Source organism: Meles meles, chromosome 17 (genome assembly GCF_922984935.1).
Source record: "Meles meles chromosome 17, mMelMel3.1 paternal haplotype, whole genome shotgun sequence".
In the NCBI taxonomy this organism is placed as follows: domain Eukaryota; kingdom Metazoa; phylum Chordata; class Mammalia; order Carnivora; family Mustelidae; genus Meles; species Meles meles.
In genome coordinates, this window is record NC_060082.1 from 29269504 (window position 1) to 29288361 (window position 18858).

The 18858-nt window shown below is 52.7% G+C and overlaps 1 protein-coding gene across 1 annotated transcript in view; it reads right to left on the minus strand.

Moving 5' to 3' along the window:
- Positions 1–18858, minus strand: part of PKP1 (plakophilin 1) — a 47990-nt gene that overhangs the window by 17208 nt on the left and 11924 nt on the right. Inside the window, exon 3 of the mRNA XM_045982049.1 lies at positions 2093–2487. Within this exon, the coding sequence (XP_045838005.1) occupies positions 2093–2487 (395 nt within the window). The remainder of the gene's footprint in view (positions 1–2092; positions 2488–18858) is intronic.

Below are 18858 nucleotides of genomic sequence, written 5' to 3' on the forward strand. Positions count from 1 at the left end.
ACCATGATCACTCTCACTGGGACTACAGCAAGAGACCCCCACAACTGGCTCTCTTCTCTAAGGTCCCCCATCCAAAAATTTCCTCCCTTTTACCAGACTAGCACTCCTAAAACCTAGTTCACTGTGTTGTTCCCATCAGTGCCTTCTCCATCCTGCAGGTTCAAGTGCAGACTGCTTAGACTAATGTCCAAGGGCATGTGTTAAGCTGGACCATATGAAATGGCTGATAGTCAACCTTTTTGAGCCACAAAAAATTTCACGTTTCAACCTAATCTTTGGCTCTGCTCTACCCTCTTGCCCACGCTCCAGCCCCTCATGAGGTCCGCTCCAGCAAGACTCATCTTTCCACTGAGCACCCACATAGCTCTCAGGTGTGACCGTGTCCCTTCCCTTCACAATACATGTGCCTCACTGAAGTCCCGTTTCCCTGAACATTCCAGGGAAAGGACACCTCTCTTCTAGGAACCTCTCCAGCTCCTGTGGTGTTGACTCTCGGGCTGCCCTTTCCACCTGTCTGTGTCCTGGTTCCCAACAGAGGGGAGCGTTCCGGGGGGCAGTCCCTCCTGAGGCAGCCAGCCCCACCCCTCTAGGAATCTCCTCAGCACTTCTAGAGGGGCCTTCTCGTGGGTACCGGCCTCAGTTCTGCCGGTAAATGCTCAGTAAATATTCATGACTTTAGCGTGGCATCCTAACACAATTTTGGGAAAAATCTCCCACGGAGCACAGCTCTCTGGTCTTGTATAAGCAGCCCTCCCGCCCTGCGTTGAGAAAATGTCACATTTGCCAGTCAAACATCAGCTCGAAATGGCTCATCATACATCCCCTTCCGTGTCTTGCCCAGACCTTGTCCTCTCAGGGCCTCTGGTTTGGGGCAATAAGCCAGGGCCTGTTGCCGCCTTGAGTCCTGCTCCATGGGAAAGAGTTTCTTAGTCCTTCTCCAACTCATCCTAAATATCCCTGCTGGCCTCTAAGTAGTTAGGAGAGGTCCAGCTTTACAATGGGGTTCAGCTTATTGTCAAAACAGTGCAACAGACTGGGGAAGACCACAGGGTGCTGCAGCAGCTGTGTGACCTTGGGCAAGTGAGTTAACGTCTCTGTGCCTTGTTTCCTCCTCGGGAGTTCCTGCACCTGTCTAGAAGGGCCTATGAGGTTTAGAGATGAAGCAAAGCTCCTGGAGTTCCAGGAAGAGAAGTTTATCAGGTGAGTGTGTAGCTCTAGGACAGCTCTGGGCTGTGTGTTCCTGGCTGTGTCTCCTACACTTACTACACACCCTGGAACATAGTAGACGCTTAGTAAATGTTTGCCAAATAAATGAATAAATGACCATTAGGTGGTGATAAGGAACAGTTTGGAGGTCTATGGAGCTCTGAGCCCTGGAGGGCAGGTCCAATGACCCCTAGGACCCTGTCCCATCCCCAAGCCACCCTGGCCTGCGGCTCTTTACAGGACACGCGCTTCATCTCCTTCATTCTCCCTGGGCCTTCCGAGTGGGACAAGAGAGGTCCTCTGTTCTTCAGCTCTAGATCCAGGTCCTCAGTTTTGATGTCTGTCTGTCCTGGTTGTCTGTTGTCCTATAAGGTGGAACATGGCCCCCTTACCCATTGGCCACATCCGGGGACACTCCTTTGCTCTTCCAGAACACAGACGGAGACTTGCATGCCTAAGGTCACAAACTCTCTGTCCCCTGGAGGGCTTGCTAGAACACACGTTGCGGGGCCTTTCCCTGAGTTTCCAAGTCAGTAGGTCTGGGGACAACTCGAAAATGTTCCCAGGTGATGCTGTCACTGCTATTTCGAGGCACATGCTTGGAGCACCACTGGTCTAGCTAACCTTCTCTAATTAGCCCCCTCTGTTCATAACCTGTGACCCTTTAGAACCTACATACCCCATGCATTTGTGTTAATGTCTGGACTCTGTCTCCCCCTTCACACTGAGGACTTCCTCAGTCCATTCCAGGAATGCCCCCAGGCAGGGACAAGGGACCCCTGGGGACCGAGGTGGTCCTTTCTATCATCAGTGTGCAGCCAGGCGGACAGTCTGCCCCCAGCCCGACCCCTCACCCTGGCCCCCTGCCTGGCCAGGCAGCACTTACTTGGAGCTGGCCCTTGAGTGGCCAAAGGACAGGTCCTTGTTGCAGGACATGGGCGGGACATACACGGGTTCCTGTTTGGAGGTGCAGGAGGGTGGGTGCACAGGGCACTTCTTGATGGCCTTCTGACCGCTGCAGGTGCTGTAGAAACTATAGCGGTTCTGGGTGGTCTTCTGGCCCCTGTTGCTCAGCGTGCCCTTGCGCAGGGTGCCCCGGGGGTCACAGTAGAGGTCAGGCTCGCTGCGGCTCGCCTTGATCTTCTGCATGAAGCAGATGTCACTGCCTGCGCCGGTCGTGGGACAGGGGCCCCGCTGGTAGTGCCGGCCCCAGTTCTCCATCTGGCTGTAGGAGCTGAAACGCCTGTTGTCGTTCTCCCGCTTGAGGGTCCCGTTGTAGATCTGGTCAGAGAAAGGAGGGAAGGCTCAGTGGGGATTCCCGATCAGGGCTTCTGGATCCAGCTGGCCAGGGGACCCCGTCCTCCCCCGGCCTCCGTAATAACGTTCACGGAATCCTAGAACGTTCAGAGTGGAAGGCCTCTTGGCCTCATCATCTGACATATTATTTTTTCAAGCTGCAGGTTGTGACCCATTATGGATTGTGAAATCCATTTAGTCGATTTGTGACTGTCACTTAAAAAACCAGGACAGCATGGTAGATGCTGGAACGGAAGCCCTCAGAGTGCAAGGCGTGCAGTAGAGACACGTGCTGTGTTGTGGGCTGGGCTGGGCTGGAAAACGCATTTCTTACTATGGGGGTGCAGGCACTCATCCAGTGCTATGTGGATGGCCCTGGCCAGGTGGGGAGTCGGAGGCCCAGAGAAGACAGGGGACTTCTAACTCAGGAGGGAAGGGTGACACTAGATCTGCCCCTGCGTCCCCCAGTCCTGCCCTGTGGCCCTGTGCCATTCCCAGACACCGGCAGCTTCCAACATGGCCCACCCTCCTTGCCCACTTGTACCCAGAGTGGGAGAAACGTCTCTTTTTCGGGCCAGGACTGCTCACCACTGTTATTTCCCTGCTGAACTCCTCATGTTGCCTCCCCTCTGCCGGGCAAGAAGTGAAGGGTAACAGGCCCTCCGGGGGAACCCCTCGCAGGCCAGAGGGACAAAATGCTTCTGCTCCTGGGCCTTCTATGGCAAGAGCACCAGTGTGCATGGAGTCAGGCCCAGGGGCTTAGGGTGGGGTGCGGGGGGGCCTCCTGGGTTTTTAGTCAGGCCTGCAGGAGGGAGAGGCTGGGCAGAGGTTCAGTCCGATAGGAAAACATACGGAAATGAGGCATGTGGGGGCTCTGTGCGAGCTCACCTGGGGATGCGGCCTGCTGGGAAGAGCCTACAAAGCTGGGGATTCTGTGGGAAGGAGCTCGGAACAGATCTGTCGAAGGGGGACTTTCCCAGGAGCTCCCAGGCTGGTGGTGGGTCTGCCTGCTCTGACTTGTCCTCAGACTAGAGGGTAACACTGGGCCTGTGGAGATGAAGTGTCTCCACACAGGGGCTGACTTGGACCTCTCCTATGTTGGGATGAGCCAGGGCCAAGCCTAGCCGCCCAGAGCCTGCCTGCCTCACCCCGTGTGTGTGTGTGTGTGTGTGTGTGTGTGTGTGTGTGTGTGTGTCGGTGGGGAGGGAGGTGGTTAGACAACTGGGTTATTCTCCTCCACACCAGATCGAGCCACCCAAGGCTGGGGAGGGGACTTCTCTTGGCAGGTCCCCTTTAATCTCCGCTGGGAGAGTCTTAGCAGGAAGCCACCCGTGGGTCAAGGTCCCAGTCAGAAGTGGCATCCAAAAGTCAGAAGCCACAAACTGTTCACCTTGACAATGGCGCTCTCATCTCCTCTACCCACGTGCTCAGCTGGGCATTCAGGGGGGCAGTTTTCTTCCCCAAACTGGGTCCAACCAGCCTACCCCAAAGGGAACAGGTGTGCAGGTGTTTGGGGAGGCATAAGTGAACAGTAACAGACAGAGGGAAGGGAGTGAGGCAACTTTCTGAGCATTTTTGACACGGAATGTGCACGTTGCACAAAATGTGCGATTAGGCTTCCCCTGCTTCAGGCCAGTGGCCACACCCCTCAGCCCTCCAGCCTCCCGGGGTGGGGGAAGGTGATGATCGGGCTTCGGAGGGCAGGCGGAGGGCAGGCTGAGCACTCCTGTGTGGCAGGCTAAGCCTTAAATGGAAATGCAATAAGGAACTCTCTTGTTCTCAGTAAATGACACTCCGGACGTCAGCCAGACACCTGATGAGTCCAAATGCTCATCCTGGACCAAACTCAGTCAAAGTGTGATCATGCTGATGAAGACTGACAGAGGCTTTGGGCCGCTCCTGTGCTGGGAAAAGGAGCAACGGGTAGCCCTGCCAAGTCTCTGTGAGGGTGGGCTGCCTCGGGGGAAGGGCGCCGGCTGCACCCGCCGGGGAACAGGTGTGGGGGAGAAGGCAGGGCTGACCCTGTGGGACTGCATTTCCTGCCCTCCCCCCACCAGCTTCATCTCAGTGGCGTCACCCATTCCTGGGAGTCCCACCCCAGCTCCTTGTGTTATGGCTGCTGGAGGCTAAGGAGAGCCGTGGGTGACTCCGTCACTTTACTGTTACTTGGACAAGTGGGGACCATGCTTCCTCTTTGCCAGGCCCTTCCCTGTCCTAGTCCAGGCGTCGGGGTTTCCCTCCAAAGCTCAGACAAAGCAGGCCATCACCAGCCTCCTTGCCTGTGACCTTTCCCCTTTGCTGTCCATCAGGCTGAAGGTTTGGGACTCCAGTCCATTCTTCCAGCTCCCTGGGCAGAGGCAGACTCAGTGGTCAAGAACATAGGCTCTGGAGCTACACTGCCGAGGCCGAGCCCTGGCCATGTCAGCTGCCCGATGGGGGGCCCTTGGCCAGCTTACTTGAACACAACACACCTCAGTTCCTTTTTTTTAAAATCTGTTAAACTGGGATTATAATTGTACCCAGTATGGGGAGAATCCAGTGAATGAATGTAAAGTGCTTAGGACAGTGCATGACCTAAATGTTTGCTTAGTAGGGACATCTGTATCCCTCGGATGCTCAGACCGGAGGCAGACTGGGGGCCTCTGGGATCCAGCTGTGGGTGGCCTTTCACCACAGCCAGACCTAAGGAGCCACCAGGTTGACACTTGATGGGGACGGACCCAGGAGGCTAGGCCAGTCCAGGAAACGGGTATTCAGAGTCCCACATTAGTCTCACTCAATGGCCGCAGAACGCGCCTCAGTAGGTTTTCAGAAGGAAAGAGGAGTGAGGCCCGCCTGTATAGCTCTATGACGGAATGGAATGACGTGTTTCTCTACGTGGGCACTGTCGGCATTTGGGGCAGGACAATTCTTCATTGTGCAGGCTCCCCCAAGTGCAACAGGATGTTGCGCTGCCTCTGGCCCCCGGGCCCTAATGCTAGCTTGCCTCGCAGTCATCAAGACTAGCAAGAATGCCCCCACACATTTCCAAACCCTCCATTCCAGATCCTGAGAGAGCAGCTGCAGCCCGAGCGGAAAACACGAGGGGAGTGAGCACCCAGGTGCCCACAGCAGGTGGGAAAGCTTCACTGCCAATGCCGGGCCTCCCAGGCACACCCCCATACCCAGATAGTGATCTGTTGGCAGCATCCTCTGCTTTGAATACAAAGGACAGTGAGACACAGACACACACCCCTTGTCTGGTTAGCTCATGCTTCCTTGGGAAACTCCAGCCTCGTGTGGTATGGTCCATGCATCACACATCAGAACATTCCAGAGGCTAGAAAGTTGACTATTGTTAGAGGCAGAGATGACCCTCAGCCAGAGAGTAGGCTGGGCTGGACAGCTAGGGGGAGGCCCAGGGTGTGTCCAGGGAGACATGTTACTCCACCTGGAAGACCAGTGGGACTCTTCCAGGAGGTCAACAGTTGGAATCACCTTCCAGGTGGCACAGAGAGAGCTTCTCTGAGCGAGGAGACTCTCCTAGCCAGGCCCTGTTCTGCTTTCCCTTCTGCTAATGACTTAGGTCTTGTAATTCACCCACTCTTCTCTCCTTCTCCCCTTTGATCTTGGAAAACGGTGGCATTTTATGTCCTGCTGAATTCTCCCTAGGCCCTCTTCCTGTTTCCCCTTCATATCAGGAAGTGCTCAGAGGCCAACCCCCTCATTTTGCAGGCAAGGAAACTGAGTCCTGGAGGATAACTAGACTAACACAGCCGAAGACCCAGGTCCTCAAAGAACTGAACATAGTCCGTTTCCCCTTGAAAGTCCCATTCAGTCTGAAGAGGCCCGGAAACTGGAAGAGCTCTTGTTGGCCCAAGATCATGGGACATGACAGTGACCAACCATTTAGAAGAGATGGCATCCTTCTGTCCTTCCAACTGAGAATCCTTTCTGACTCCTCCCTTCCCACTCCCACTGCCCGGACTGTGGCCCAGTAAGCCTCAGGTCACTATTGGACAATTCCAGTGCCTCCCGCCAGCCTCCAGCCCAGCTCTTGGGGCCCTGGTGCCTTCCTGGTGTTGCCATCCACTTGACCTTCTTCAGACAAAGCTTTCTTTGCTTAACAAGTCCACAGTATTTCTCTGCCTTTTTAAAAAATATTTTATTTATTTATTTGATAGACAGAGACCACAAGTAGGCAGAGAGACAGGCAGAGAGAAGAAGGGAAGCAGGCTCCCCGTTGCGGGCTTGACCCCAGGACCCTGGGATACATCACCTGAGCCGAAGGCAGAGGCTTTAACCCACTGAGCACCCAGGTGTCCCTCTCTCTGCTTCTTGCAAGGAGAACTCATCAGCTTGGTCCCTTTGCCTGTCCAGTCACCTCTTCCCTCCCCAACACACCTCTTTATGCCGTCTGGTGACATTGACCACATCCTGCTTCTGCCCAGCCTCTTTTCCATCCTGCATAGCTCTCCTTGCCCCTCCTCCCAAATGCTATGTTTTTCCAAGGCCTCTTCCCCAGTCATCTGCACAAAGCCTGCTCTGACCCAACCAAGGCCCCTTCTTCAGATCTCTGTCACGCCCAGAGCCAGACTTCTTCACCTGCACACCCCATTGGTTGTGACCTTATGTGTTCTTTGGTCGCTAATGCTTTCTGTCATCTTCCCCAAGCTCTCCAGGGCAAAGATGCCCTTCACTGTGCCTAGGGCCCTAGAACAGGGCTGGCCTCACTAGAAGTGCCCAAAGGAGGGCCTTGACTTGCCATGGGAATCTGTGCCAGGGATGGAAATCTGGGCCGTTGGTTGGCACCGGGGTTCCCACAGCCTCCGTGGGCCACAGGGGGTTCTTGACAATGAAACAAGCTGCCAGGAAGGCAGAGGAGTTCCAGATGAGGCAAGCCAGTCTGTGAGGGTGGCCCAGTGAGGCTTCAGGCTATGCGGGTCCAGGATTCTTCCCTTTGCCCTTTGACCTGGGCCTTATTAGCTGGTTGGCTAAGCCTAGAGAGTTCCTTTCCAGCTCTGGCTGACCAGACAGAAGGAGTCAGGCATGTGCTGGGCAGACCAAGATGAAAAGAGTGTCTGTGTCCCCAGCTATTAGCCCATTTTGAAACCAAGCTTCTGCCAGCAAGGTGGGGCTGGCCAAACCGGCTCTCCGGCAGGACACACCCTGCTCTTCCCTCTGAGTCCCACACCCAGCGCGGTGCCCAGCAGGCAGCCTTCAGCAGTGTGCTCCCCAACGCCCTGCTCCTGAGTGCACGGGCGCACACACAACTGCATGGGGTCCTCTGCCTCCTGGGCCGGGGGAAGCCCTCCTGAGAAGGGACTCACACTGAAAATGCCTTGAGGACAGATTCCATTTGCTACTTCCCTTGTGCCTACTGGTCCCCCCCTCAGTGCCCATTTGCGGGCCCTAGTGCAGTAGGCATGCTCTCTTCATCTTCCTGCGATTTTAGTCAGGACTGGGCACAGCTGGCCAGTCACAGGGTGGCAGGGGTGGGGTGGTGGTGGGGAGGAGACGGAGCTTCACCATGCGTGTGGTTGCTCTGCTCCTCTTCTTCTGGGGGTTCTGGAGAGCACAGGTCCTCTCTCAGCAAGGGCTGCCCAGGAGGGGGCAATCAGGCCCCAGGGCACAGGAGGTTGGGGGGGGTGGGCAGAGATGGCTGCTTACTCAGCAGCTAGAGGCACCAAGAGCCGAGAGCTGCTGAGCCTGAGTCACCAAAGGTGGGACTTGGGCAGGAGGAATGCCGATCCCTGTCTCCTCCTGGACTCTGCTCCCTCTCTGGCGGGGAGCAGAGGGTCCCACCTGGGCTGGTCCTCCTTTCTTTCTCTGGCACGTGGCTTTGTGTGGTGTGTGGAGAGCAGAGCCGCTCACGAAACCCTGACATCCGGGGAAAGAGCAAGCCTGTTCTGTTTGGAGGCTGAGGTGGGGGGTGGGTCCCTGCTGGGGAGCCCTTCAGGGCTGGGAGGAGCTCTCCCATGATTCCATCCCCAGCATCCCGAGTCCGGCAGTGCCTACTCAGGAAGGAACTCCAGTTTGCAAACTGAAGGACAGGGGCTGGTGGGTGTCTACTCAGACCAGGCACAACGGAAATTGGAAACAGCCTGATGTCAGGTGTTGGGCAGCTTCTACCACCTGAATTTTAATATACATTATATATATAATATTAAAAAATATATTTCTCTATATATCATATATATTAAAAAAATATATATTTCTATATATTATACATATTATATTTAAAATATATATTTCTTTATATTATATATTATATAAAAATATATATTTCTATACACATATATTACATATATATATATATCCTATATATATAGAACTCCAACCCATGAAAGTTTTGGTGCCCATCCTGGGAGTGCAGAGTTCATCAGAGATCTGCTTAGTAATGATTAATGTCCCTTGTCATCTTGAGAGGTAGAAGCTGGGAGCTGGCATTGATCAGGGGAGTAGTAAGAAAGTAGTGCGTGATTTGGAACAAGTTTTCTAAAGTATCTGGACAGCGGTAGCCCAACTAGAAAAGATCCTAAAAATCGCAAACTCCAGGCTGTGGCTTGTGGGTCTTTCAAGATGGCGCTGCTCTCTCCAGGGAGCTCCCAGCTTCGGTGAAAGAGGCGTCCTGTCCTGATGGATCCCAGGCTCTAAGTCTACATCCCAGGCTGGTGGGAGGGTCAGGCCCACCGAGGCTCCTGGTGCTATTGGGCATCTGGGCCCAGAGTGTGCTTGGGCACCAGCCCTTTGCCGAGAGCTGGTGATCCGTGACACCTGCCGTCCAAACAGACCACTGCGGTGCCCCCCCCCACCCAGCTCTGTCTCCAGCCCAGCTCCCTGCTTCACTGCTAGTGTGGGGGGAAACGTGGATTTTCTGAAAATCTTCTCCAGAACCTCTCCCCCTTCACAGCTGAGCAATGGGTTTTTCTTAGCTCCCGGAACTCCCAGGATGGGTTTGGGAACAAGGACTTACGTTTCATGTGTACACTCTCTGTCATATTTGGAAAAAGAAACCCCCAGCAGGTGTTTACCACCAGTGAGAACAGGCCCTGTGACCGAGGAACGCCGAAACTTGGCCACCTCTCTTTCATAGGCTCATGCTCAGATAAGTCTGAGGCATGACCATCCTGTCCTCCAAGAGCCCCCTGTTCTGTGGCCACAGCTTCTGTCTTCGGAACCGAGGGGCTGACCCCATCGTCCCAGCAGCTGTTCATCCCAGGGAGAAGCCCTATAAGGTTTCAACGTGAAATAACTCCAGGAATTTGCAAGAACACATCAGCTCCTGGAAGAGCATATTGAGAGTCAGGAAGATCCCACTAAGCCGGACACCCGCCCACCCCATGCCAGGACGTCTGGGGGAAGCTCAGTGGCCCCCTTAACCACCGCCCCCCACACATGAGGCCATGGGGTACATCCAGACATAAGAAGAAGAGGGCCAAAGGCCACGAGGTGGGAACATCCTCAGGGGCAGATGCTTACTTGGCCCCAAACAGAGCTCCCTGGAGACCCTGCTAGTGGATGGAAACTACTACTGCTGAGAAGGCCAAGAATTTCACCTGGAAGGAGGAAGAGCTGGCTGGCTCTCCCCGGGCTTGGGTGGTGGAGCTCCACTCTGCAAGGTGGGCCTGTGTGCCTGTGTGTGCTCCCATATGCACACCCGCCTACACAGACACACATCACTTTGCTGGTGGTGGACCGCGGTCGGGAAGGTCTTTGGAAGTTCCTGAACGTATTGTAAGAACACCTTAGCAGGCATGACGCTCTGCTCTGTCTTGGTCAGGACCACAAGAGTGAAGGTGCAGAAAAGTGACTGATACCCTTTCAACCAAATGCAAAGAGCTTCCCATTCATCATCTTGTTGGAGACCGCTGTGGGACGGCACCCCTGCCTTGTGCCTTGCCAGTGAAGTGTCAGGGCAGACGGAGACATCCTCATGCTCACTGTGAACATTTATTAAGTGCATAGAACTCGAGGCTTGGCTAAGGCCACACAGCTAAGATGTGGCAGACTGTGACTCAAGACTCAGGTCTCCGACCTTCCTCCTGGTGTTTGTCCTCCAGCCACTCAGCTGCCAGAGCCTGGTGACATGACGGAAGACTACATGGCAAGAGCCCCTGCAGCTAGGGGGCGCTCTGCAGGAACGCCACCTGTATCTCTGGCTAGTTGCTGGCCCTGACTCCTAGGAAGCTCCTTGCCCAGGGGCTGCATATATAGGAGGTCTCCGCCGCCTGCTTTTGACCTGCTGTGGGAGATCCTTAGAGACATTTAGGAAGAGTATAGCTCCTTAGCTGTGTGACACAACCTTACTGCCCAAAGACCTGAGCTAGAAGTCCCTCTGCAGTCAAATGCTCTACCACTGAGCTATACCCCCAGCTAGAAGTCCCTCTGTTCCCAGGGACACCAGTGGGCCAGGAGACTTTGGGGTCATGACAACTGGTCTGTCTTGGCCAGGACCACAAGAGTGAAGGTGCAGAAAAGTGACTGATATCCTTTCAACCACGTCTTGCTCCAAATGCACCACTGAGCACACACTGACTGGGCTGGGAAAGCAGAAAGTCATGTTAGGACCAGTGACCGTGGCTGGGCCTGGATTTCCTGGAATTAGCCAAATCTCACTGAGCTTCTTCATGCTGAGGGAGTTGGGCCACCCTGCTTCAAGCCTCAGGGGCAGTCAGGAGGGAGGAGAAGGGAGGGCTGGGCCATTGGCTGGCCCTGAGCTCCACCACTCTCCCAGGCTTCCTTTCACAGCACCTCCATTTTGGTCCCAGCATCATGGGGCCTCTAAGAGAGGATTAGGGCTGCAGGCAGATGTGGAGGAGGCCCAGGATTTCCCAGGGACCCTCTCCTGGCTGGCCCCAGGGAGCAATCCCACAGAGTTTAGCACTGACCAAGCCATCAATTAGTTCAGAGAACTGTAAACATTCAGTCAGAAACATCATCTTTGGGGTGCCTGGGTGGCTCAGTATGTTAAGTGTCCAACTCTTGATTTTGGCTTGGGTCATGATCTCAGGGTCCTGGGATTGAGCCCCAGGTCATTCTCTGTACTCAGCATGGAATCTGCTTGGGAGTCTCTCCCTCTGCCTCTCCCCTGACTTGGGCTCACTCTTTCTCTCTCTCAAGTAAATAAATAAAATTTTAAAATAAAAAAAGAAACATCATCTTTACCTGAAACCGTAAAACTCCTAGAAGAAAACAGTAAGCTCCTTGACATAGATCTTGGTGATAGCTTTTTGAATCTGACATCACAGCAAAAGAAAAGCAAAAATGAGTAAGTTGGACTACATCACACTAAGCCCTTCTGCACAGCAAAGGAAACCATCAACAAAATGAAAAGGTAACCTACTGAATGCGAGAAAATATTTGCAAATCATATATGATAAGGACTTGATGCCCAAAATATATAAAGAGTTCATACAAATCAATAGGAAAAAACAAACACAAATCTAATTTAAAAATGGGCAGATCTGAATAGACATCTTTCGAAAGAAGACATGCCAATGGCCAACAGGTACATGAAAAGGTGCCCAACATCACTCATCATTAGGGAAATACAAATCAAAACCACAACAAGATATCACCTCACACCTGTTAAAATGGCTAGAAAGACAAGAAATAACAAATGTTGGTGACGATGCAGAGAGGAGACCCTTGTGCTCTGTTGATGGGAATGCATACTGGTAGAAGACAGGATGGAGTTTCCTTAAATAATTAAAAATAGAACTACTGTGTGATGTAGTTATTCTACTTTGGGGCATTTATCCAAAGAAAATGAGAACACTAACTTGAAAAGATATGTGCATTCCCGTGTTTGCTGAAGCAGTATTTACGATGGCCAAGACATGGGAATGACCTAAGTGTCCATCAATGTATGAATGGATAAAGAAATTGTGGCGTATATATAAATATATATAAACAATGGAGTATTATGAAGCCATAAAAAGAATGAAATCTTGTCATTCCCCACACCACAGATGAACCTGGAGGTATTATGTTAAGTGAAATATGTCAGACAGAGAAAGACAATTATCATATGACCTCTCTTATACGTAGAATCTAAAATCCATCCCCCTCAAGCCCCAAAACCCAAGAAAAAATACACAAAAATCAAGCTTGTACATACAGAGAAGAGACTGGTGGCTGCCAGAAGTGGGAGGGGTGGGGGTGGGGGCTGGAGAAATGGGTGAAGGTGGGTCAATAATATAAAATATTATATTAAAATATAATATTTTAAAGGTTCCATTAAAAACAAACTGTTCAGTCTGGCTATGGCTGGTCACCTTGGGGAGGGGGCTGTACTCTATCGCTTTTTCCCTTGGCTCTCAGCTTTACCTGACCTGCTGGACCAGCTTTAGGAAAATTATCCTGCACGATGAGTTTGTGACCCAGAATCTCCCCAAGGGTGGGACAGGCACTGCTGGTGATTGTGAGGTGACGTCAGAGCATTTAAGGCACCACAGTAACCCACATCAGAGCGCACGGAAAGCGCTTCCTTTCTCCATTTGATCACCACAAGGAGAAAGTCTAAGTTGGTGCCAGTATGTTTTTTTAATACTTGCCAGCCTCCCTTTCCGAGCAGAAAGAAAAAAAAAAAAAAAGGCTTTCTCTGGCAGGAATTAAATAAATTTGTTTTTATTTTATTTATTATGCTTGGTTATAAGTTACGGTTAACCTTCATCTATGGCAAAGAATATTGGTTTTTTGTTTTTTTTTACTTTTTAGTGATATAAATTTTCCTTTCAAAATTTCCTTTGAAATTTAAAAGTAAGCACATTAGAAATAAATCATAGTTGGTCAATGATTTCATAAAAATTGTGACAGCAGATTGCAAACGACCCAGGTTTGGGAAACACTGTTGCTCATGGCGGCAAGGGTACCCAGAGACCACAGTGTAACCAGATGCTCTAGGCAAGAGTCCAAGGGAGATCCGGGGCCCAGTCCTGTTTCTTCCCTGTCTGGCTGTGCAGCCTTGGGCAGTCACGGCACCTTTCTGATCCTGTTTCCCCAGCTACAGAGGGCCCTAAAAGGCTTCTTCTGACTTCGGCATTCTAGGATTCAGCCCCCACTGAAGTCACAAACAGCCTCCTTCCCAACCTAGCTCAGTGCTTCTGAACAAACTCCACAAACCCCACCTTTATCCCCTTCGCACCACACCCTTGGGCACCCTGCAGGGGAGTAGGAGGAGAGGACTGGAAGTCTAGAGCCCCAGAGCTGCTTCTCCTCCCAGCAGCGTCTCTAACCCCTCCCCCACCCTCTACTCCCCACCTGATTTGAGTTTGTTTTTCAGCTGAGCTGGCTCTCCTGGGGCAGAAAGGCCTCCGTAGAGACTTGCCAGGGCCCTGGGGGAGAATGCTGAGCCTCACCCTAGCGAAGGGTGGGGATAGTTCTTCCACCCACTTGGGAAATGCTGCTGCATTTGTCTCGCTGAGCTCTGGGACAAAAGGAAAACTCTCAAATCAGAAAAGAGGCATCAGAAGATCTACCCAGGGCTGAGTTTTCGTGGACCCCCCTCAGGTCCCCCTGTTTCTCGGCTTGGGAGCGTCTGCAGCTCCCCGGGCGGGTGAGGAGATCCTGACTCACTCCAGCCCACTGGGCTCTGGACTCAGTTCTGCCAAGTCTACCTGTGGGGTACCGGGCAAGTCCCTGCACTTTTCTGCAGCTTGCTTTCCCTGCACAGTACATCAGAAGGAGAACACCTACCGATCTCACGAAGATGGAGGAATCAAGTGGGGAAGTAAAAACATGAGCACTGGGGGTAAATTCAGTTTACCAGTTTAAGGGATTAGTGAGTGACAGGGATGCTGGAGATCGGAGTTCTTCCCTGTGGGAGACGGCTGCAGATGAAGGCGGGAGTGCTGTGGCCATCTGGCCACCTGTCACCTGCCCGCTCACCTCAGAACCTGGGGGCGGGGTCCTGCCCAGACGTTCTGCTCCTTCTGGGACTGGAGCTGGAGCTGGGGAAGGAGACCTCCCCCCACCCCCGCCACCACTTCCAGCTGAGGGAACGCAGGCTTGCAGAGGTTCAAGCTCGCTCTGAATGCTGTCCTCTCTGACGCTTTTGCTTCCTGCTTGAGTTGTTGTTAACTATAGTGTAAAGACTTGTTGGTTGAGTACATTAGTTCTTGCCAGGACCAAAAAAAATACCAAGCCAGCCAACCCACCCACCAACCAACCACACAAAACACCAGGACCCAAACAAAACTCTCCTAAGTTTTTTTTTCTGGAAAAAAAATAAAGAAGTTTACAATTATCCTTGATTCTTCTGATCTGCCCCCTAAAGTCCCAGAGGGTCTACTTTGAGTATGGGTGTGAGAGGGAAGGTGAAAATAGTGACCAACTCATGCAACTTTCCTTCTCGGAAGAAGCCATTTCCGTTCTACCGGGCCAGGGGGTCAGCCGCCTCACAGCGCACCCCGGCGTCTCGCCCTCACCTCAGAGCTCTCCGCAAACCGAATGGAAGTACTTGCAGGGGCTCGCTGACAGACTGAGCTGAAGGAAAATGTAAACCAGGCTCTGCCATCTCTCCTGAGGAGAGAGGCACCGTCTGAGGAGGGCCAGCGGCTGACTGTGTCCAGGGCTGGCAAAGCCCGATGCTGCCCGCCACCTCTTTGGCTGCCCCACTGAGTCTCTGACCCTGACCTCTGTCCCCGAGCATTCTGGCCAAATTGTCTGGCCTCCCGTCCCCCATGAGGATCTTCACTGCCTTCTTCTGGGGCTGGTGCTTCTCAGGGGCACAAGGCAGGGGTGGACAGCATCCTCGCTGAGCTTAGGGGGCATGGCAGGTCACGCACCCCCAGGAATCGGTGGCAGGAGGCCAGGGAGGCTTACAAGACCCTGGGAGCTGGCAACATGCACACAGCCGCCCTCCTTGGGGGTGATCAGTCAGAAAAGAGGGCCCAGACGCTACTGTCAGACCGAGCCCCAGGCCTAGGAGACTTTGTCCTCTGCCCACATTCTCTCTGCGAAGGGCAGCCCTCCCCTCCTTTCACACCCCATTCCAAGCTCAGCTCAGCTCCTCCGGCAGCCTGGCCTGGTTTTCTCTGCTTGGAGCCCACCCTTGGACGCCACTGGCATGTACTTGCTGGAACCACGTTCCCCTCCCTTTGCAAGCCCATGGTGTGGACATGTGAGGCATTTCTCGATTCCTCTCTTCCAAGGAAGGCCACCGGCTCTGTGATGTCAGAGCTGCGACGAGATGCTCTGAGCCACTGTCTAGTCTGCTGACGGTCAGCCTGAGGCCCGGCCTGAGTCTCAGCAACAGTCCCCAGGGCAGTGATGTTCTGAGAAGCCCACGGCCAGGCTGGGGCTTCTTCCTTCCCTCTGCCCCTCCCCCTCCCTTTAGGTTCCAACTCGACGGCAGCGGAACTCCTCACATGGAAAGCGGAGCCCTTCTGGTGGACTAGAGCTTAGGAAGGAGGGCCCCTCCCTGAGGGACACTCCAGATGTAGGTGTGGGCCACAGGCTTCTTCCATAGGGGTGTCTCCAGCCTCAGCAAGGTGTCTGTGAAAACACACTACAAGCCAAGCTGCTGCTTTCCACAGGGAGGGGTGCCCCGGGAGCCGGCCCTGCCCGCTCTTGTTCCCGCGCCTTATTCTCTCGGGCACATTCTGTCCTTCAGCAAGTAGGATCCTTGTCTCTTCTTGTTGGGTGAGAGCCTGGGGCCCTGTGGGACCCTCCTATCTCCTAGGGCCGAGTGGGAGTGAGTCACGGGCTGGCAGCAGGGACACTGAGTTGGCAAACACATTAATCACTCCCTTTTGGGGCAGCAGCCATGCCCGCTTGGGAGAAGGAGCCTGTATCCCCTCTATCTTTCTTCCCCTGGACTTTTCAAGAACAGAGGCCCGGCAGGCACTGCCAAAGGAACCCAGGTGGCCCAGGTGACATTCAGAGCTGAGAAATGGGACCAGGGGAGGAGGTGGAGACTGAGTTTTACATCAGGGTCGTTATGAGGTGGAGCCATTGGCCGTGTCTGTTTCCTCTCTGTGAAGCTGAAGTAAATGAGGTCCTACCACAAGGGTTAATTAACTGCTGTTCTCCTGGTGCTTGGAGATGCTCAGATGAAAGCGGGGAGGAAATGCAGAAGCCAGTATCCCTCCGGGAGCCTGAGGAGGGGGTCTTGGCGGGAGGACCTGCCCCTGCTCTCAGAGAGACCTCCATGTAGGCTTTGCCTATGGAGCCCTGTGGCTATTCAGCTCTCAGGTCACACAGACCCCTGAGAAGCTGGAGCTGAATGCGTCCTTGTCTTGGATCTAATCCCAATGTGCCTTCCTCCCTGGATGGCACCTGGGGTGCCGCCATATTGAATCATTCATCCATGCTCAGTTAAATTCAGCCCCATGCTCCTGAGGGAGAGAAACCCCAGGAGTAACCAGGGAAAATTCTGCCTTTGTCCTGTTTATTGACCCCATTTCTCTGCTTTAATCCAGAATTCACTGGCAGATCTTTCTCCTAAACCATTCTTAGCTGAACTTGCCTAACTGACGTGTCAGTATTTGATGATCTACCCATGACAGCATTTTGTGGACAACATGCTAGGGACCCTGACCCTGAGAAGAAGTGATCCTGCCCAGTCCAGACCTGAAGTCACCTGGGTGACCCGCTTTTACAGACAGAGGGTCGAGGTTGCATGAAGCTTCCATGAGGGATGGGAAACCCAAGCACAGTGTTCTCCAGTTAGCCATGTGGTTGGAGTGTCCGCAAAAGCAGGGCCCTTGGCCAAGTACTCTTACAGAGGAGCTGCCAGAAAGAAACATGACACTTTACAGCGGAAGATATCCAGGTCCAGAGAGGGTAAATTAGCAAGAGTCACATAGCCGCTTAATACAACAGCAGACTAGACCCCTGGCCTCCTAACTCCTAATCTAATGGAGTTTTGCTCTCATTACTCCAGACTTTCGATAGTCTTCTTATCTGAGGTTTTTGTTTTGGTTTGGTTTTGGGTTTTGCATCTCAATATTTTAACATGACAGATCCTTTGCATATTTAAATAACATATATACTTCATGGTGACTGATTTTTGTTATTTGAAGTTCATTTGATATTTGGAACTGGAGCCAAATCTGGGGAGTGAGGGACTCAAAGTGGCTAATATTGTTTCTGGTGAAACACAGGTCATGATAGTAAAGAAACGAGGCTGGTTTTTTATAACATACGGCTCCTAAAATGACACTGATAGTTGTGTTTAAAAATTTTTTTCTTAGAGGGTCTGGAAATACTTTGAGCAATGGCAGAACGGTTGCAGTAGTTCAGGAGAAAAACTCCTGCCTGCATTCGACTTGTCCTCCGACCTCCACGCTTCTCCCAACTCGACTGCAAGTTCACTGAGGGCGAAGAGCGAGTCTCCTCAGCAGGGCGTCCACAGTGCGCCTTGCTCCCTGCCCTGCCCCGGAGTTGCTCAATGCAAGTTGGCTGACGACGTGGACGTTAAGTATCTGAAGGAAAACGGTCCTTCAGCAGCTTTCAGCAACTTCTGAAACCTGCTGACGAGGCTTGTGCAGACGAAGCATAGCCTGCTCCCCTCATTCCTGACTTGTGCCGCCATATTGGTTTCACCAGAAGGGAGGGGAGGAAATGGTCCTGTGCCAGTTGTACCAGCCATGGGAAAATCCCTCAGACGTAGATTATCTCACCACCACTGAGCTCTATTACCTTTTGTCCCTCTCTCCTTCTCCCTAAGTCCTAGCCCTGCTTGGTTTTGCCCCGTCCTTGACTGATTATATGCCTGGCTCCAATATCAATTATTCCATTTCCTCCCTACCTCGCGCCCTCCCTCTGCCAAATCCTTGTGTGTGCTCAGCTCTTCACCGTTCCCATAGCCTCTCCTGAGCTAAGAGGAGACAGGACGTGCCTCAGCAGCTACCCTGACATGAGTCATGTCTGAAGTCCCGCCAGTGAAGAAGGAGCAAGGAGGGCTGGGCCTTAGGGCGCGGGAAAGGGAAGGAATTTTTGTGGATTGTCAGAAAACAGGCACAGGGAGGGCTGGGGGCAGTTTGGGAGCATCAAGGGCTGTTGAGATTATTGAAGATGGAGTCGATTAACTAGAAGAAATGCCAAACATGGGCCACGTGGAAATTTTTTTCTAAAGAAAGACCTCTGAAGGAGCTCCTTTGCAGCTCTTGGTTACAAATTTCCACAAATGACCTCACACTGCCCATCTGATAACACTTCCCTGTTAATGTAACACCAACCTGTGGGTGAAGTATACACACAGATATCCTCATTCCCATTTTACAGATGAGAAGACTGAGACTCAGAGAAGTTAAGAGGTTTATCTAAAGTCATAGAGCCATGGAGTGGTAGAACCTGGACTAACCCTAACTAAGCTTTCGAGGCTCTGATTTGTAACAAAATATACATAAAGACCCATACCATCCAGCA